The sequence below is a fragment of the Ranitomeya variabilis genome, chromosome 5 (genome assembly GCF_051348905.1).
Source record: "Ranitomeya variabilis isolate aRanVar5 chromosome 5, aRanVar5.hap1, whole genome shotgun sequence".
Classification (NCBI taxonomy): Eukaryota; Metazoa; Chordata; class Amphibia; order Anura; family Dendrobatidae; genus Ranitomeya; species Ranitomeya variabilis.
The window spans coordinates 332759610-332781405 of record NC_135236.1 but is presented as its reverse complement, the minus strand read 5'-3'; the positions used below and the strand labels follow the sequence as shown (position 1 = coordinate 332781405).

At 43.1% G+C, this 21796-nt stretch overlaps 2 protein-coding genes across 2 annotated transcripts in view; one reads left to right on the top strand and one right to left on the bottom strand.

Annotated features, from left to right (window-relative positions):
• NAPEPLD (N-acyl phosphatidylethanolamine phospholipase D) overlaps positions 1 to 12249 on the top strand; it is a 51376-nt gene extending 39127 nt beyond the window's left edge. The window contains exons 3-5 of the mRNA XM_077264729.1: positions 1955 to 2601; positions 4396 to 4510; positions 11946 to 12249. Coding sequence (XP_077120844.1) covers positions 1955 to 2601; positions 4396 to 4510; positions 11946 to 12056 — 873 coding nt within the window. The 3' untranslated portion in view covers positions 12057 to 12249. The remainder of the gene's footprint in view (positions 1 to 1954; positions 2602 to 4395; positions 4511 to 11945) is intronic.
• A 3067-nt stretch (positions 12250 to 15316) lies between these two features.
• Positions 15317 to 21796, bottom strand: part of ARMC10 (armadillo repeat containing 10) — a 29228-nt gene continuing 22748 nt past the window's right edge. The window contains exons 4-6 of the mRNA XM_077264730.1: positions 21260 to 21436; positions 21087 to 21158; positions 15317 to 15688 (exon numbers count right to left, since the gene is read on the bottom strand). Coding sequence (XP_077120845.1) covers positions 15413 to 15688; positions 21087 to 21158; positions 21260 to 21436 — 525 coding nt within the window. The 3' untranslated portion in view covers positions 15317 to 15412. The remainder of the gene's footprint in view (positions 15689 to 21086; positions 21159 to 21259; positions 21437 to 21796) is intronic.

The window sequence follows — 21796 nt, the reverse complement described above, 5'->3', positions numbered from 1 at the left end:
AGGGCAGAGCAAAGTACTGCAGTGCGCATGCGTGGGCCTCTCTGACCTTTCCTGGCGCCTGCGCACTGCAGTACTTGGCCCAGATAAGTACGCCTGTGCAGGAGCGTGATGCCGGGGAGCCATGAAGCAACAGGAGGGCGGCATCGCAAGAAGATGGGAAGAGCTAGACCTGCGACATCCATCGGATCACGCCAGACGGCCCCCCCGGGTGATTATAATAAAACTTATAGTCATATAGAGCATGGGTCAGGTAGAAACAGGCATGTACATCACTGACTGAAAAGAGGGGAGTTTTAATTTATAAAAAAGTGCACAGTGCTTATGTAAACCTCATAGTTATTCAGAGAAAGTGAGGAGAGCAACGTCAATTCGTTATGCGCGTGTGCTAAACCCATCAAACCATGTCTAAAGAGACTCTTACCCATAGTCAGATGTAAATGATGACACGCCAATAGCCCCGTGTGTTTCGCGTTGGCTTCCTCAGGGGACCATAGTGAAAAGTGCGTTTACATAAGCACTGTGCACTTTTTTATATATTAAAACTCCCCTCTTTTCAGTCAGTGAGGTACATGCCTGTTTCTACCTGACCTGTGCTTTAAATGACTCTAACTGATTCACTTGTTGGTTATATGTATGTACATGTCTTTCTTTTTTTTTTTTTTTTTTTTTTTTTTTAATAATTAAATTTTTATTACATTTTTCAACATAGTATTACAGAAAAGAAAATATGTCTAAATCCTTCAATACAAGAACATATTTCTTAAGGTAGCAAAAATGGATGCAATTTCTAACAATAAACAAATTTGTCCTCTATATTAGGTAGGCACAATGCAATAGGTTTACATCTCAATACATAGCTTTAAACAAAAACACTGACCCTACAAGACATAGACAAAAGGGTGAGGGGAAGTAAGAAAAAACTTTATTTATTATGTGATCCATTGCAACTAATTATCACTGCCTTTATTAGTAGTCTCTCTGAACCCAATACGTGTCTCAGAGTCCAAACTGCATTGAAATGATCAATAGTATTATTCATCGCAGCCGTGAGATATTCCATACCTCCCATGTGTGTAATAAATAATCTCTATTATAACACAAGGAATTACAGACCTGTGATTGCACTGTACCACACGCCCTGTCTACTAGTGAGAACCAGGCAGTAAACTGAGCATAACAGAAGACTTTGAGCAGTCTCATCACTAGGAGACTGACCGCTTAATCAGCATACACAACCTCACTAGAACAGAAGGAAAACGCTACATCATATGACATGGTGAAATTTGGAAAAAGGAGCACAATGCAGGTGAATTGTACATTTGATCTTTTTGACACGTCATGGTCACTGGCAGCACAAAATGTGACCTATTGAATCCTCTAACACTATTAGAGCAGGACCTTTCTTCCAGAAACTGCACTATGCCTGTCCATTGTGTCTGGTATTTTGCAATAAAAGGGACTGTTTCAATACCATCTACAGCATGTGCACAGATTATAAAATGCAGCCATGATTTTGAAGTCTTGTACACCGTTAACCAAGGCTGTGGAGTCTATAAGCCAAACCTCCGACTCCTCAACTTCCCTGACTCCACAGCTCTGGTCACTACTGAGCATGTGCATAAAGTGCAGCACAGATTCATCTCCGCTAAAAGCCCAGATCCTTAGATCAGGAACAGAACAGACATTTATAGGACATTTCATAACTTTCCCAAATTCTTATGAAAACATTTACAGTACATCCTCCATTGTACTGCTGTACCCAACTTATACTGTATATTTTAGGAGTCTGAGTCTGTCGATTTTATACCGAATCCAACTTTTACTTCGACTCCACCAAAATGGACACCAATTGAGACTCTACAGCACTGCTGTTAAATGCTGCAGTCCACGCATTATCTTTAAATGTATGCTTTAGATTATAAATTTGAAATGTGTAACACTATTTTCTTTGTAGGAACTGGACAGAGAGCTTCCTGTTCTTGAACCCTACTTTGTACAACACCCGGAGCTTGCTGGCAAGACAAAAAATGGCATAAGGATTACTTGGTTGGGGCATGCATCGGTCATGGTGGAAATGGATGATTTGATATTTCTTACTGACCCCATCTTCAGTCACAGGGCCTCTCCATTTAGCTTTGCAGGTCCAAAACGGTTTCGAGGGCCACCATGCACTATAGAGCAGCTCCCCAAAATCGATGCTGTTGTTATAAGCCACAACCACTATGATCACCTGGATTACAACACAGTCTTGGGCATGAATGCCCGTTTTGGCACTGAGCTCAGGTGGTTTGTCCCCTTGGGTCTCTTAAACTGGATGCAAAGCTGTGGCTGTGAAAATGTGATTGAATTGGACTGGTGGGAACAAAACTGTGTTCCTGGACATGATGAGGTGACCTTTGTTTTCACTCCATGCCAACACTGGTGCAAAAGGACTCCGTTTGATGACAACAAAGTTCTCTGGGGTAGCTGGTCTGTACTTGGACCCTCCAATCGGTTTTATTTTGCAGGAGATACTGGTTATTGTGCGGCATTTGAACAAATTGGAAAAAGATTTGGTCCTTTTGACGTAGCTGCAATTCCTATAGGAGCCTATGAACCAAGGTATGGTGTGATACTAAAACCATGGCCCTCATGCTTCATTTATTTATTTTTGTGCTTTAATTAACTTTTCTGTTTAACCATTTTTGCAACTCTTCATCTTTTTTCAAAATCTCACAAACATTTCAGGTGTACATGAACCACTCCTCCGCGTAGTGGAGTACATTTACGACTTTTAAAAAGTTGCAAATGATGAATCAGATAAAAACATCAGGAAGCCCTAAACCACACCCACAATGGCAAACTTTTTTTTTTAAATACCTAAAATAGACTTAAATAAATTCACAAATGAAAAGCTGAATTTGGCGCGAACAAAGTGCAAAACACCAAACCTGACATAAACAGGCTCAAATGTAATAATTAGAGATGAGCGAATAGCTTCGGACAAGTGCTTACCGAATAGCTGCATCGGGAACCCGGATACCCCAACAAACAGGCTCTCCATACATATGTTGTGACTGTCACACAGCCGCGACACATGCAGCTACGGCTCCGGACACCTGATTATAGGGAGCGCTCCAGTATCCGGGTTCTCGATGCAGCTATTCGGTAAGCGCTATAGCTATTCGGATAAGGAGTTAACCAAAGCCATTAGCTCTTCCCTAGTAATAATGAATGAGGCCTCATGATTTTAAATATACTTGAACATGGTTGGTTGACAAGGGATGACAAGAAATTATTCTTGCTTCCTCAAAACAAACTGCAAATGAGATTAGGATGAAGTGTTTTTATAAAAAAGGTTAGCGGCATTTAGACAAGTGAATGCCAGCCTGCTGGGCTTATTGGGCATAGGAACAAATACCAACAGGGAACAAGCCCCGCACCTACCAAATACCATCTATGATACTGGTGCCCAATACACAATAAGGACATTTATACACAACGATTTCAGTAGGATCAGCCCACCATCTAAGGTGTATGAGGGTATCCAGAGATACCATTTACGTGAAAAATTAATGTTTGGCTTACCTCCTGTAACCATGCTGTGTGTCTCAAATAGTCCAGAACTAGTCTTCCAAAGATTTCTTAAGAACAGTAGTTCTTTATTGATCCTATATATTCCACACACGTAAAATAGACATCCTGGGGGGGAAAAAAACTATAGTTATATTATGCGAGTTTCAAAGTGAGGTATGGGAACGGTTCATATCCATGGAATTATTCATGAGGGCCCCCTGTCTCGGATGACGTCAGAGAGGAAGTCATAAGGATTAGGCACTTAGAATTCATACCGCTCATCCCAAACTACTTGCATTTTGCAAAGCCAATCTAATGTGTAGGAGGGAGACGGGCGAAATAGCTTGCAATTATTAAAATGTTCACTATGTTTATTATAGTGGGGGGGTTTTTCAGGATCTGTTCACACTGACCAGGATCCTCTTGTTTGTGTACATGTTTGTGTACAAAGAAGGAATCTATACCATGCAATGTACCTTTTTTTTTTTCTGGAACATTTCTGCATAAGCGACTAACCAGGAAAATAGGGGGGGGGTACCTTTGCATGTGTTATCCTTTTCTATCCTAAATGGCAAATGTAGTTTGCAAAAGCTATGTGAACACAGCCTTGAATGGGTATTCCCATATCTTATTTATGGACTCTGAACAGCATATGGTATAACTGGTAGATGCAGATGTCATCACTGGGATATGCGTACCTATCTTGAGAACATCTTATGCCATTGTCAGTGGAAAGGTGGCCAAATTTTTTATGAAAGCTCCAGAAATTCATGTTTTGTAGAAGGTTTTTTGGGGCATTTTTTGAAGCAGCTTTTTTTTGTTTGTTTACCTTTTATTTAGGTGGTTTATGAAAAACCAACACGTTGACCCCGAAGAAGCAGTAAGAATCCATGCTGATGTTCGTGCCAAGAAATCTGTTGCAATCCACTGGGGAACGTTTGCTTTAGCAAATGAGGTTTGTCCTTAAGTTTCACTTCTGAATCGAATTGGCATACAAAACCACTGATTACCGAATATATTTATAATAGTTTGGATATGACCATCACAATGAATATATAGTGTCAATATAAGAATGTTCAACCACAGATTGTCACATAAGTAGGTGACACTGGAGGTCCTCATCACCTACTATGAATCCATTAATGGATTGGACACTTTTTACATTGTCCGTAACTGTTGTGTTCTGTCCTAGGCATTTTTAAATAATCCCATCTGCAGCACTTTGAGGGTATGTGCACACGTAGTTTTGAACTCTGCGGATTTTTCTCTAGTCACCTTCCACAACAGCGGTACCAGAGGATGTCTCCCCGCCCTAATGGGGGACAGGAACACAAAGAGGTTAAATACCCTCCCCTTCCTGTCACCTCCAGTGTTTTTCCTGTCCCCTGTGGGGCATGAAGAGATCCTGTGGTGCTGCCGTGGCTGGCGACCGGAGCACACAGTTCAGCTTACCATTAGCCGTGCAGCTGGGGTCGGGGGCAATGCTCTCCTCCTGGTATAGCTGCTCCTGTCTCCATGCTGCGCCTGGACTCGGGACCCCTATTCCCACCCTTCCTGCGCCCCCTCGAGGGGTAAAGCAGGGCGGTGACGTTCGGCGGGGGTCCCCTCGCGGCTCCCTCCTCTCCTCTTGGCGCTGGATTCCGGAGTACACGCGCACTGGATGTACTTCCGGTTTGTTCCCTGTGCGTTCCACGCTGGAATGCACGCGCGCCCAGCATCTCCGCTGTTACTCTGGAGCCGGCGGCCACATGGGGCGTTCTCACCTGGAAACCCCCCCCCTTTTTTTCCCTGCATGTGACCTGGGAGAGGAGGAGCACGCAGTGTCAGACACTGAACCTCGGTTATTTAACCCTGGTCAGGGTTCACCACCAGGTAAGACCCACTTGTCTGTCTGAACTGACCATGGACGGTGACCGAACCCCCCTCTCTGCATCTGCGGAGCCCGGCATCCTCCCTCCTACTGTGAGTAGCAGATGAAGGTCCTCTTTACTTCTGGGTGGCATTGACTTAGTTTTCCTTCTCTCTCTTTCTAGGCAGACAAGGCCTCTGCCCCAAAGAAGGACAAATCTTCCAGAAAAACAGAAGACCGCAAGTGTGGTGTATGTGCAACAAAGCTTCCTGTATCATACAAGAAGAAGCTTTGTCAATCCTGCACGGACGAGGTGTTACGCACCGAACAACCGTCCCTCCTTGAAAGCATCAAATCACTTATTAAAAAAGTGATTTCCTCCAAAAAAGAGGAAAAATATCTGTGGTAGAGTCTGACTCAAACTCGGGTGAAATACGTTCTTCTGATTCGGAAGATATTTGGGAGAATGAGGGCTCCACTTCTAACCCCAGGGAAGATAATAAGAAATATTTTTCCTCTGAGGATATACGAGAATTAATTAGTATGGTCAGGGGGACAATGGGTGTTGAGGAAGAGGAGGTTAAGCAATCCGTGCAGGATGAGATGTTTGGGGGCTTAGAACCCAAAAATCTAAAAGGGTTCCCGATCCATGAAAATGTGCAGAACCTCATTCTACATGAATGGGAGTCCCCTGAGAAAGGGCTAATGTGTCCTATCTGAGTTAAAAAAAACGCTTCCCTCTAGATGGGGACACCTCTCTGTGGGACACACCAAAAGGTGGATGTCCAGAGTGACAAAAAAGACAGCACTGCCATTTGAAGACTCATCCCAGCTCAGGGACCCCATGGATCGCAAAATGGAGAGTCTCCTTAGACGATCTTGGGACGCATCCACGAACCTCATTTAGACAAACATAGCATCTATCTACATGTGTAGCTAGATCTCTGTTTCGTTGGCTCCGTACTCTAGAGGATCACCTTACCCAGGGAACATCAAGAGAAGTGATTCTAGATTCCCTTCCCCTGCTCCAAAAAGCTACGGGGTTTCTTGCCGACGCCTCGGCGGAATCTGTCAGAGTGGCATCCAAAGCCGCGGTGCTTTCTAACTCGGCCAGGAGAGCTCTGTGGCTGAAGTCCTGGAGTGGTGACATTACATCCAAAGCAAAACTTTGTATCATTCCATTTCAGGGTAGATACCTGTTTGGTCATGCCCTGGATGATATTTTAGACAAAGCCACAGACAAAAAGGAGGCGCTCCCCGAGCAGAGGATTCCAGAAAAGAGGTTTTTTTCGTCCCTCAAGAGATCAGTCCTCTCAAAGGGATTTCAAAGGCAAGGGCAAAACAGGCCGCTGGAGCTACCCTAAAGGGGGAAAGGGAAGGAATATCCTTGCTCCCCAGTCCCAGCAGACCCCAGATAAACAGTGACTATTCCCTCGGGGTCGGGGGTCGCCTCTCGAACTTCATCAGCCAGTGGCGTTCCATCTCTTCAAACCCGTGGGTACTCCATACAATTCAAGACGGTCTAAGTTTGGAGTTCAAGAGTCCTCCCCCTTGTCGCCTAAGGGTTACCCCTTTTACAAAGTCTCCATCCGCAGGATGCATTCTGCTCGGGCCTTCAGGATTTACTCCAGACGGGAGTAATCTCCCCAGTTCCTCAACAGGAGATAGGCAGAGGTCACTATTCTCGCCTATTTCTAATCAGGAAACCTTCGGGAAAGCACAGGATAATTATCAATCTGAAACCCTTAAATCGGGTGATTACATACAGAAGATTCAAAATGGAATCAATAAGATCTGCTATTCCCCTAATAGGTCAGAACTGGGTGATGGCTACAGTGGATTTAAGGGACGCATATTATCACATCCCTATCTATCAGAAATTCAGAAAATTCCTAAGATTCGCAATTTCCCAGGGCCGGATGATCACACATTATCACTTCAATGCCCACCCGTTCGGAATCTCATCAGCACCTCGGGTGTTCACAAAGATCATGGCGGAGGCAGTGATTTTCATACTGCTTCAGGGGATTTGCATTATACCATATCTAGACGACCTGCTCATTGTCGCTCCATCAACCTCCCGTTTAAACACGGATGTGGTGAGGACCCTAGAAATCCTAGAATCCCTGGGATAGATACCAAACCTGGAAAAATTAGATCTGATTCCGTCCACAAGGAAGAAATTCCTAGGAGTTCTTCTGAATTCAGAGTTAAGGAAATCCTTTCTACCCAAAGAGCGACAACATGATCTGATGTAAAAGGATAAAGAAGTACAAAACCCTGAGGATTCCTACTCTGAGACATTCCATGTCCATTTTGGGGTCCCTAACCTCTTGTATCCAGATGGTACCATGGGCCCAGGCCCATACCAGAATCCTTCAGACACACGTATTGTCTTCTTGGGACAGGCAGCAGAGCTCCCTGTCAAAGAAAGTTCTCCTTCCCAATCATGTCAGAACATCGCTGACATGGTGGCTCTGTCTCCGGAATCTTCAACAGGGGGTCAGTTGGGACCAGATCCCACTGAAGATTCTCACCTCAGATGCCAGTAAAAGGGGATGGGGAGCTGTAGTAGAGAATTCTCACTTCCAGGGCATATGGTCTCCGAACATCAGAGCCTGCTCATCAAACTTCAGGGAACTGAAGGCAGTGGAGGCCTTAATGGCCGCATCGACTCTTCTCCAGGATCACCATGTCAAAATATACTCCGACAATGTGACCACGGTAGCTTACCTCTGTCATCAAGGGGGTACGAAGTTCGAGAAATTAAAAAATCTGCGAAAATTTTTTCCTGGGCAGAACGGCACCTCTTATCTATCACGGCAGTCCATCTAAAGGGGTCTGCCAACACCCAGGCACTCTCAGCAGGAAAGATATACATCCGGGAGAATGGTGCGTGGATCAGGAAGTCTTCCTCTCTCTAGTTTACCGATGGGGGATCCTGGACGTAGACTTATTCGCCAACAGCCAGAATGCCAAACTACAAGCATATTTTTCCCTAAACATGACAGACAAAGCACTGGGCATGGACGCTTTCTCACACCTCTGGGAGTTTAACCTTGCTTATGCTTTCCCACCTATCCCGATTCTGTCAAAAACTCCAGAAAATCCGATCCGAACAGGTCACTACAATTCTGATTGCCCATGTGGCCAGGAAGGGGTTGGTACAGTGCACTGTTGGAGATAGCCCACGAGGGTCCAGTAAAATTACCCCAGAAGAGCAACCTTCTTCATCAAGGTCCTTTATTACACCCGAACCTACACAGATTGAACCTCGCAGCATGGCTACTGAAGCCGAAATTCTGAGAGCGAGAGGTCTTTCTTATGAAGTAATTCAGACTCTTCAGAAAAGTAGGAAGCCAGTAACCAACACCATTTATGGCAAAGTCTGGAAGAAATTTTCTTCATGGTGCTCTCCGAATACTCCAGACCCTTTCCATCCGAATGTGGCCCAGATCCTAAACTTCCTCCAGAAAGGTCTAGAGTTAGGACTTAGGCCGAGTACATTAAAAGTTCAGGTCTCTGCATTTAGTTTTTTTTTTATCAGGATTTGGCCAACCATCGACGGTTGGATGAAACGCTTCATGACTTCAGCCAGTAGACTCTGTCCCACAGTGCGTAATCGTGTTCCCCCCCTGGGACCTGAATTTGGTACTAAATAGTCTGACACATTCTCCATTTGAACCTTTATCAGAATCTTCCTTAAAAAGTTCTCACCCTCAAAACTGTCTTTCTAGTCGCCATTACCTTCGCTAGACAGGTAGGAGAGATACAGGCTCTTTCTATGCAAGAACCTTACTTCAGGGTAACAACTGACCGTATAATCCTTCGTCTAGACCCATCATTTTTACCTAAGGTAACGTCAGACTTTCATAGAGGTCAGGACATAGTGCTGCCCTCATTCTGCCCAGACCCAACAGGAAGGAAGAGTCCTTCCACACCTTGGACGTTCGAAGGACGGTTCTTTTCTACCTCCAACAGACAGAGCTGGAGGATTGATCGAAATTTATTTATCCAATACTCAGGAAGAACAAGGGCAAAAAGGCGGCAAAGAACACAATTGCCAATTGGATTAAGCAAGCCATAGCCCTTGCATATTCATCTCAGAACTTATCCCCTCCTTTATCACTAAAGGCCCACTCTACACGGTCAGTGGCGACATCATGGGCAGAGAGAGGAGACGCATCTACGGAGCAGATCTGCAGAGCTGCCACCTGGTCGTCGGTTCACACGTTCACCAGGCACTACAGATTAGACTTTAACAGGGATTTAACATTCGGCAGACGAGTTCTGCAGGCTGTCGTCCCTCCCTAAGAAATTATTTGTTGGTACTACTCCGGTACCGCTGTCGTGGAAGGTGACTAGAGAAAGAGAATTAGTCTTACCGGTAATTCGGTTTCTAGGAACCTTCCACGACGGCACTAATTTCCCTCCCTATTAACGAAATGTATTGAGGGGTTCCTGCTCAGAGTTGGTAATTATGCATACTACTGTGTCCAGAAAAAACACTGGAGGTGGCAGGAAGGGGAGGGTATTTAACCTCTTTGTGTGCCTGTCCCTCATTAGGGCGGGGAGATATCTCCGGTACCGCTTCCGTGGAAGGTTCCTAGAAACCGAATTACCGGTAAGACTAAGTCTATTTTCCGCAGCGGATTTGAGAAATCCGCAGGTAAAAGGCACTGCGTTTTACCTGCAGATTTAATGCGGTTTTTGTGCGGATTCCACCTGCGGTTTTACACCTGCGGATTCCTATTATGGAGCAGGTGTAAACCGCTGCGGAATTCGCACAAAGAATTGACATGCTGCGGAATGTAACCCGCAGCGTTTCCGTGCATTTTTTTCCACAGCATGGGCACTGTGGATTGTGTTTTCCATAGGTTTACATTGTACTGTAAACGCATGGAAAGCTGCTGCGGACCCGCAGCGGATAAGCAGCAAAATCTGCAGTGTGCACATAGCCTGAGGCAGTTCTTTCCTAGGCACTCTTAAATAATCCCATCTGCAGCACTTTGAGGCATCCTGCTGTCCAAGATCACCCATGAAACACTGCACGGCAGGTGTGACGCTGTCAGTACCCAAGGATAGGGGTTGCGGAAACCCTGTAGGACACCAGTGTACTTCTGACTTGGACAGGATTCTAATATCCAATGTTTATAAAGACGATCTTTGCAGTGTAACAAATGGGTAAATAATCCAGGTAGTTATGATTGCTTAAATTAGAATACCACAGTATAAGAATTGTAGAAATTTGCCTTGAAAAATAGTCAACCTCTTTAAAGGGACTGTCAGAACAGAATGACTGTTCAAGCTAAGTACAGGCGCTCGGTGCATCATGGCTGGGCCAATAATTGAAATACATTGTCCCACCTGCTTGGTTTCTTCTCCCTTCTGTTGGTCTATGAAGCCAGAGCTGTCAAATCACAGGAAGGGGGGGAACAGAGTGCAAACTAATAGGTCAGAAGGTGCAGCTAAATGTTTGGCTGCACTAAGTGCCTGTACTTACTTGGTGTTTGCACATTCATGCTGTGCTACGTGTATTTTAGAACTTGCTTTTTTCTAATTCACAGCAAGCTAAAAAAAAGAATAACCTACTGTTTAAATCTGAATAAAACTTCACCAAGCTTTTTACCCTGATAAGATCATGCCTGGAAAGCAGTCCGAGCCAGTCTATTGCTGTCTATGTTAATGTAGCTAAGTAGAAGAGGAAGTCACATTGGCTGATAATCCGTCAGATTGTAACCGCAATGACCCATCATTCATGTTAATTATGTAATGTGAATGGGCTGAGTGACTTAATGATGTCCAAAAAATGCTCCATCATGTAGGAAACAGTTTAGGCGAGCAAAAAAAAATTCATTCAATTTTTGAAAATTGTCATAAAGGGAGATGGTCAAATAGTTGGAACAAACAAAAAGTTTCAAATTAAAATTCTAAATACATGATTGTGTACCAAGGCAATTTTCAGTAGCTGGGGTAGCAAGCATTGGAATGAGTATTTATTTGTAATTAGTGGAAAAAATGTTAGCTTGTCATTCAACTACATATATTTTTTTACAGTATCAATGGAAAGGTTTGTACAATATTATATGAATTTATGTATTTGTAATAATTTGAATCACGGGATTTGAACACACATACACTTCAGATAATCTGAGAGCGCAGAGCACCACGTCCCAATGCAACACTCACCATTTCATTCACCATTCTCTTCCTGTATAAACACTTTTCTGACAGTTTTGCAGTCAGTCGTGGGTTACAATCACATCATTCATAGTTTAAATGGTTATTTGCTTGTCAAAACATAATAGGTTGAATTTGGACTTTTTTTCCCATCTTCAACATCAGCTATGAAACGATGTAAGTAGGTCATTTTCTGATTACACTTTCCACTGAAATGGGAGCAAAATCTGAATATAAATCCATAAGATTTATAGTGGCAGTGTTCTGTATGTCAGTATGCTCACAATTTCTTGCGGTCTTCTTTATTCTCTTCATGCATCGAATTAGCGTCACACTTATAAGTTTTTCTTTGTCTTTATAGCACTACCTGGACCCACCAATAAAACTGAGAGAAGCCCTCGAGCGGTACGGCCTTACATCAGAAGACTTTTTGGTCATGAACCACGGAGACTCCAAACTTCTGAACACCTAAGATGATAACCGCCCTAACGGAGTGGAGAACATCTTGAGATTTGCATTCTGATCAGGATGCAGTGTTTTCTAGGAGAATTTTTTCTTATACTCTTCTGATCTACACCAAAGTGTATTAATGCTTACTCAGAATCAATAGTAAATAATTAATTTACTTGAATAATAAGAAAATAATTTGATATGCCATGGCAATTTTAAGAAAACATTTGGATATCTTCCAAATCTTTTTAGTTTGGTCTGGCACATTAGCTATAAGCATATTGCTTTCAGACTGACTTTTTAATAATTGTGCCTTTTCTAAAACATTGTAAAAGAACCCAGACCACAGGCATTGGCTCTTCTGTTAGATATAGGTTAGCATTCTTTGCCTGTGCTCACATTCAGCATGTGGATTGTTTTGCTGTAGTGAGTATCCGCACATTACTGCAGTGCAGCTTTGTTTCGGCACATCAGCTGCCATTCATTTTCCCTTTTCACGAGTATCAGTAAGTACTGTACTTTGTATGTACCCACTTTAGCTCAGAACACAGATTTCCTCACCTAATCCTTCACAATGGCAGTGCACTGTATGTCTTTTCTCACTTATTTCAGTGAACAGAACAAGTTTCACTGGTGCCGTTATACAGTGAACAACCTGATCTGTCACAAAATAATTGGGCCATGTGAGAACTTGTTAATTAATACCTCTAATTGTTGTGATGACTGCATCTCTCTTCAGATCGCTGGCATCGGGCTGAAAACCATAAACCCAACAGGGCGCTAATATCAGCCGGTAACTGCTTTACTTACCCTTTATATCAGATTAAGGTAGGATTTTCCTCAGCTTATAGGAGTCTGTTTTATACAAGATGCACAATACTCCTCAGCCCACAGTCTTCACTACGTGAATATAGGTATTCTGACTGTACCAGCAGCAGTGAGAAGACAGCTGGTACATGGGCATTTTGGGATGCTGGAAAGTATTGCAGAAATCATAGGAGGAAGAGCCCAACAATTACAAAGCCAGGGATTCAAGAAGTATCGTTTCTCCTTGCGGAGAGTAACATGATAAGCATGTCAAGGTGAGGAGACTTAAAGCCGCAATGCTCCTCTGGGAAATATGCAAATGGTCTCTTCAGAGAGGAAGAGGACTAGAACTCTAGTGCCACCTATTGGAAGTAGCAATCCTAACAGTCAATGTCGACCCTTTAACGAGCTTTGTCACATGACTTAGGATAATAGCCAAACCAGAATCTCAATTTGCAGACACTGTGTTTCGGGGTACTGCCCCTCGTCAGTGCAAAGTGTCTGCAAATTGAGATTCTGGTTTGGCTATTATCCTAAGTCATGTGACAAGGCTCGTTAAAGGGTCGACATTGACTGTTAGGATTGCTACTTCCAATAGGTGGCACTAGAGTTCTAGTCCTCTTCCTCTCTGAAGAGACAATTTGCATATTTCCCAGAGGAGCATTGCGGCTTTAAGTCTCCTCACCTTGACATGCTTATCATGTTACTCTCCGCAAGGAGAAACGATACTTCTTGGATCCCGGTCAGACACCTCTCAATCAGCCAAACCAGATCTCCACTTTGCACTGACGAGGGGCAGTACCCCGAAACAGTGTCTGCAAATTGAGATTCTGGTTTGGCTATTATCCTAAGTCATGTGACAAGGCTCGTTAAAGGGTCGACATTGACTGTTAGGATCGCTACTTCCTATAGGTGGCGCTAGAGTTCTAGTCCTCTTCCTCTCTGAAGAGACAATTTGCAAAGCCAGGGATTGAAAGACAAAAAAATTACAGAGCCCAAACTTCAAAGGCTGCAATTCATTGTATTAACAGCTATGGCTGTGTCCACACCTTGTAGTTTTGGATCCATTGTATGAAAATTATACTGTATTATAGACTAAGCCTAATAAGTGCACATCCCAAAATTACTGCAACATACCACTCTATATTCAGATGGTTTACAAAGGCTGAAAAACCGGGAACAATATACTACTGAATCCAAGACTACCTCTAATACCAATCAGCCAGTGCATTCTTCTGCCTGACATAATGGTGGTTGGCTCTTGGTAGGGTAGAGAGCCATGTTGTGGCCACAACACAACCAGAAGCTGACCCTACATGCAGCTATAACAAACAAACAAACAAAAAAGTTATCCCTGCAATGCATTTTGAGAGTGTTGCTTTTTTTTCCCCTAAGTCACAGAACCTTTTTTTTTTTATACTCGAAATACATTGTTTATTGAGGTTTCCAAAAGGAAGTGCCTTTGTGAAAAAAGGGAAGAAAAAAAATCATTGAGCAAACAACTACTGTATATGTACGTTAAACCTTAGTATATGATCTAAAAGATCGATACTGCCTGTTGGAAAAGAATGTATGTACAAAGACAGGAAAGGCTGAATGTATAAGTAATATACAAATATTGTAAATCAATTCCTATCACTAACTGCTTGTCTAAATATCTTTCTTCAGATGTATATGCTGACAGATTTTAAAATGATTGCTATGTATGGTGTTAAACAATAGAAAAGTACAGGGCAGGTCAGGCTTCTTTCCTACTGCATCTTCCTTGTGTGTCTGGATACATCTAGAGACCAGTAAGTAGATACCTCTATGGAATAGTGAAGTCCAGATCCATATAGCTAGAATAGATGGAATCCCTGATGTGCAGTGGCCAGATGTGGGTAGAAAGGACACTGTGGCTTGTAGATGTGATTTAAGAGTTTGGCAGAAGGATTTGCAGGAACGTGGTCTAGTGGCCGCATCAGTCAGTGAACGCCTGAGCAGAGCCCTGCAAACTTCCTAACACCAGCCAGCATCACCTCTGATTAGTATGCTCAGCCGAAAATGTACCGAGAATGCTGGCACATAGGAGGCGGCTTCAGGACTCTGGTGTGGAGGCCACAGACTACTGATGTTGCCATTAGACTAGTGCCCTGCAAATCTTATTACTCAACTCTAGCTAAACGTATGTGCTAGAAGCCGTCACAGCTCATATGGTAAATGGACGCTGAAGATGCAGTGTGAAGGAACCCTAGCATTTTACAACTCCCATCGCCTTGATATTTCTGCATTTACTGACTTTATAGCATACAGTTTACATTAATTTTAAGTGTATTCCAAATTCATACCGGACAGGTGTTTAAATACCATTTTTGACAACTTGAATCAGGTTGATATTTTGTGATTAGTCATTGCAACCAAAATAACTTCTTACTTAAGTGTGAAAAAACCTAAAAAATAAAATACTATTTGATCACATGTGACTTTTCTTTCAATAATATTTTAATAAAAATCTGTTCACACTGACAGGTTACAATCGGTTATAGATATAAATTCTTGATACAATGAAGACTTTTTTTCCCTGTCCACATATTAGGAATTTTTGCTTCTTTCAGCACTTATACATCTTTTCACTTGCTCTTTTATTTCTGTATCGGGGAAAAGTAATAAGGGGGCAAGATTTCTCTGGAGGGCTGCTGGATCTTCAAACAGGACTGCATAGAGTGAGTCTTCCTTGTAGTGAGCCTGCCCAGCACATTGCTGTCCTCTGCCCAGGTTCTCAGAAAGATTTGCTGAAAATGTCAGTGCTCTTATAAGAAGATCCCTTGTAATGCTGCTGTCAAAGAGACATATCAGCGCTGATGGTGCCTGTAAAGAGATAATGATAACGGTTTCATATCCAATAATTTGCCATGTGCTTAAATTCTAATTCTTCACTTGTCACTAGAACATGAACCTGCCTATTCAGAATAAGGTGTGCCATAATACTTTTCCTGGCCATTATAGGACTCACCAGTTTTCCTCTGCATGCGCTGTAATTTACAATCCACTGTTTGCTGGGGGTATGAGACGGGGAGCAGTGATTACCCCCCTAGACAGCATAGTGTAGAGGGGAATGCCTGATCTTTAGTCAATTTTTTTTTTAGCTCTCACAGACAAGCTGCATGATCTTGGAAGACATTATACAGCAGATCGGAACAGTCTTGATGTGACTCAACCTCTTATGTCAGGTAAACCACTTGGCGCTTTGCATGATCTGTCCCATCCCCCCCTCCATACATAAAACACCTTAAATCCCTCTTGGACTGGAAAGGTGTTTTTATTTTAATGGGGCAAACATTGAGACTGAGAAGGAGTTAAGGCCCCGTCACACATAGCGATTTACCAACGATCACGACCAGCGATACGACCTGGCCGTGATCGTTGGTAAGTCGCTGTGTGGTCGCTGGGGAGCTGTCACACAGACAACTCTCTCCAGCGACCAACGATCAGGGGAACGACTTCGGCATCGTTGAAACTGTCTTCAACGATGCCGAAGTCCCCCTGCAGCACCCGGGTAACCAGGGTAAACATCGGGTTACTAAGCGCAGGGCCGCGCTTAGTAACCCGATGTTTACCCTGGTTACCAAAAAAAACAAACAGTACATACTCACCATCTGATGTCCGTCAGGTCCCTTGCCGTTTGCTTCCTGCTCTGACTGAGATCCGGCCGTACAGTGAGAGCAGAGCGCAGCGGTGACGTCACCGCTGTGCTGTACTTTCACTTTCACTTTGCGGCGCTCAGTCAGTGTGGGAAGCAGACGGCAAGGGACCTGACAGACATCAGATGGTGAGTATGTACTGTTTGGTTTTTTTTACATTTACGCTGGTAACCAGGGTAAACATCGGGTTACTAAGCGCGGCCCTGCGCTTAGTAACCCGATGTTTACCCTGGTTACCAGTGAAGACATCGCTGGATCGGTGTCACACACACCGATTCAGCGATGTCAGCGGGACCTCAACGACCAAAAAACGGCCCAGGCCATTCCGACACGACCAGCGATCTCACAGCAGTGGCCGGGTCGCTGGTACGTGTCACACATAGCGAGATCGCTACTGAGGTCGCTGTTGCGTCACAAAACTTGTGACTCAGCAGCGATCTCGCTATGTGTGAGGGGGCCTTTATCCTAGTAGTGGACAACCCCTTTACGAAGGGCATTCATTAAAGATTTCCTCTAACCCACTTCTATTTATCACAGGACGCTGAGACTGCACATGCTCAGGCAAGGTCATGCTCACTGTATTTTGGGACCAGCACGGAGTAGTACTGATTAGAGATAAGCGAATTTGATCGGGCTGCAGAGGGAACCCGCCTTCCTGGATCGCGCCGGCTGTTCAGCTCCACAGCCGCATGTGTTGCTGCTGTGTGAGTCACAACACATGCATGGAGAGCCCATTTGCGGAGTTCTGTCCATACCCTGCAGAACGGGATTAGGCCATATGCGCTGACATGGTCGTTGACTATAATTATGCAGACTGAATCAGTGTGCTCTGCCGTACATGATTTCTGGCCGTATACGACTAGTTGAGCAAGATGTAGTCCACTATGTCTTGGTGTCCACCTACAATAGCAGTATATGGCCGAAAACTATGTATAACAGTCAATCTAGATCATTGTATTCAATAGCCCCCCATCAGTGCATATACCAAATCCTGTTTTGCGAGGGGTCGACATAAGCCCTGATGGCACAATGGTAAGGATGCTAAAACATAGCCTAGTCAGTACAATGAATGCTACAAAAAAACAAAACAGTTGTGCCATTGTTTTTAATATCTTCATCCCATCGCACAACAAATGAATAAAACACACAGGGAAAGTCATATGTACCTTAACCCCCAAGGGTGGTTTGTACGTTAATGACCGGGCCAATTTTTACAATTCTGACCACTGTCCCTTTATGAGGTTATAACTCTGGAACGCTTCAACGGATCCCGGTGATTCTGACATTGTTTTCTCGTGACATATTGTAATTCATCATAGTGGTAAAATTTCTTTGATATTACCTGCGTTTATTTGTGAAAAAAACTGAAATTTGGCGAAAATTTAGAAAATTTTCAATTTTCCAACTTTGAATTTTCATGCCCTTAAATCACAGTGATATGTCACACAAAATACTTAATAGGTAACATTTCCCACACGTCTACTTTACATCAGCACAATTTTGGAACCAACATTTTTTTTCTGTTAGGGAGTTATAAGGGTTAAAAGTTGACCAGCAATTTCTCATTTTTACAACACCATTTTTTTTTTTTTTTAGGGACCGCATCACATTTGAAGTCACTTTGAGGGGTCTATATGATAGAAAATACCCAAGTGTTACACCATTCTAAAAACTGCACCCCTCAAGGTGCTCAAAGCCACATTCAAGAAGTTTATTATCCCTTCAGGTGTTTCACAGGAATTTTTGGAATGTTTTAAAAAAAATGTTTAAAAAAAAAAAATGAACAGTTTACTTTTTTTTTTACAAGAAATTTACTTCAACTCCAATTTGTTTTATTTTACCAAGGGTAACAGGAGAAATTGTACAACAACTTTTGGGGTCCAATTTCTTCTGAGTACACAGATACCCTATATGTGGGAGTCAACCACCGTTTGGTTTATTTTATTATTTTTCCCTAACTAAGGGGGTGATTAAGGGGCGTTTGGTTTACTATTTATAGCATTTTTTTAGCGGATTTTTATGATTGGCAGCTGTCACACTCTAAAAGACGCTTTTTTTTGCAAAAAATAGTTTTTGCGTCTCCACATTTTGAGAGCTATACTTTTTCAATATTTTGGTCCACAGAGTCATGTGAGGTCTTGTTTTTTGCGGGACGAGTGGATGTTTTTATTGGTACCATTTTTGGGCACGTGACATTTTTTGTTCACTTTTTATTCCGATTTTTGTGAGGCAGAATGACCAAAAACCAGTTATTCATGAAATTTCTTTTAGGGGGGGGGTCCACGTTTGGTAAAATTGATAAAGCAGTTTTATTCTTCGGGTCAGTACGATTACAGCGATACCTAATTTATATCATTTTTTTTAATGTTTTGGCGCTTTTATACGATAACAACTTTTATATAAAAAATAATTTTGCATCGCTTTATTCTGGGGACTAACTTTTTTATTTTTTTGCTGATGATGCTGTATGGCGGCTCGTTGTTTGCGGGACAAGATGACGTTTTCAGCGGTACTGTGATTATTTAGATCAGTGGTATGATAAAGCGTTGTTTTTTGCTTTTTTTTTTTTTACAGTGTTCACTGAAGGAGTTAACTAGTGGGAGTTTTATAGGTCGGGTCGTTACGGACGCGGCGATACCAAATATGTGTACTTATTGTTTTTTTTTTTAATTTAGATAAAGAAATGTATATGTGTATGTATGTATGTGTGTGTGTGTGTATGTATATATAATGTATATATGTGTGTGTGTGTGTGTATGTATATATAATGTATATATGTGTGTGTGTGTGTGTGTGTGTATGTGTGTGTGTGTGTGTGTGTGTGTGTGTGTGTGTGTGTGTGTGTGTGTGTGTGTGTGTGTGTGTGTGTGTGTGTATATATATATATATATATATTTATTTTACACACACGTAAAAAAATTTTTTTACTTTGTCCCAGGGTGGGACATCATGCTATAGTGTCAGATCGCTGATCTGACATTTTGCAAAGCACTGTGTCAGATCAGCGATCTGACAGGCAGTGCTGCAGGCTTGCCGACGCCTGCTCTCAGCAGACGCTTGCAAGCCACCTCCCTGCAGGGCCCGGAAGGAGCCCCGCGGCCATTTTGGATCCGGTGCCTTCAGGGAGAAGGAGATGCTCGGAACAACGCGATCACATTGCATTGTTCTGAGGGTCTCAGGGAAGCACGTAGGGAGCCCCCTCCCAGCGTGATGCTTCCCAATGCCGCGATCATGTTGATCGCAGTGTTCCGGGGGTTAATGTGCCGGGAGTGGTCCGTGACCACTCCTGGCACATAGCTGACACCCGGCGGCGATCGCCCATGGTGTACCATCCCATCCCTGGGAATTAAGTCCCAGGTCACCTCGACGGGATAGTACATCATATGGCAGAAAGGGGTTAAAGCAAATCTGTCACCAGTTTTGTGACATACAGCTAAAACTTATCACCTTACTCAGTGTCTGTGCTGCATTCCCTAAATCCTTATATAATCCCATGACTCCTGAAAAACCTTTTTCATTTCTCCCGAGTTGTGTGGTAGTCTTCTTGGTCCGGTCTGATGGGTGTTGCTTTGGGCCTCGCCGTCCTTCTTTAATTGATGTGGATGACACATGAGACATCGTCCACACTGCCCTGTGACATCTCGTGCCTGCACAGTCTGCTTTGCCCAACTGCAGGCAAGTATGAAATACAGAAGTGCAAATTCGACAGCACACGAATTTCCAGTACACGAGACAGAAATACATTTGCAGAGACTGCGCACTTCTGTTTTTCAGCTTTGCCCGCAGTTGGGCAAAGCAGACTGCGCAGGCACGAGATGTTGCACGGTGATGGGTGATGTGCATAGTCATCCCAGTCAAAGACAGAGGACTGCGAGCAGTAGCTAGGGGGAGGGATGGAGAGCCCCGAAGCAACATCCATCGGACCGGACCAAGAAGATTACCACACAGCATGGGAGATTAAAAAGGTATTTCTAGAGTCAGGGGGTTTAGGGAATGCAGCACAGACCCTGAATAAGATGATAGTTTTAGCTGTATGTCACAAAAAATGGTGACAAGTTCCCTTTAAATCCTGAAGAAGAAAAAAAACAAAACACCATTATACAGCTTGGTATATTTCCTTATCAAACAGCCTATTAGTCTATGGGTAGATATTTATATATGCAGACCATGCATCACCAATTTTTCAAGAGTTACAGCCGGCTTAGGCTATGTGTGCATGTTCAGGAAAGTTTGCATAATTTTCCTGAGCAAATCCGGACTACTTTCGCAGGAAATCCGCTTGCGTTTTTTTCGCTGATTTTTCTGGAAGTTCCCAATGCAATAGTATAGCAGCAAATCCGCGAAAAATCCGCAAAATGAATGAACATGCTGCGTTTTCTCCCCCTCGAAAAAAAAAACGCAACATGGGCACAAAAATTGCAGAATGCATTAAAATTGATGGGGTGCTTAATGTAAGCGTTCAAGCGTTTTTGCAGCAGAAAACCGCCAAAAAAACGTGAAAAATCCGGAACGTGTGCACATAGCCTTACAGTGAGTTGACAATTGAAATAAAGGGAAAATTTTACCTTAGCTGCCAGGAGAGGCACAGACATCAAAGGATTTGCAGACAAGTTCACGAGAACTTTTAATACATGTATCTAATGGGGTGGAAACAAAAGAAAACTCAGTTTAAAATTAAGATATCGCAACCCAAAGCAGGTACTAATATTTTCATACATAAAATGCAGCGTCTACGTACCTTGGTGATGTCATTTCCTCCATCCAATACGTGGAGTAAATTGGGAATATAATCAACCATTTTCTCGTGGTAATTATTGGTGACTGACATATTGACTAGCAGTCTTAGGCCAGCCAGCTGCACTTCAGCGTTTAAGGCAGATTCTGTGATATTTTTTAATACTTCATTTATAAAGGCCTAAGTAGCAAACAAGCAAATTGAGAATTACTTAGAAAATGGAACATTGGTGACAGAAGGGAATTAACTAAAGGATAACTGTTGACCATAAACAAGTGAGTGAGCCAAGATTAAATCGTCACATCCATTAGGGCCTTACTTCAGCTATTATTTTTAGACATTAATAAAATCTTTAGGGCTACAGCAAAAGATGCGTTACCGTATGTGGCGATCAATGGGAGTATCATGGCTTGGACACAGAGCAGTCCCAAGATTGGGGTTATAGAGTGGATCAAAGGTGCTCATGCTCAGCCTCCGCTTCAGTCATGGTTAAAGGGACCGCTTGAGAAAGCAAAGTACAGTCCTCTGCTTTCTCTGGCA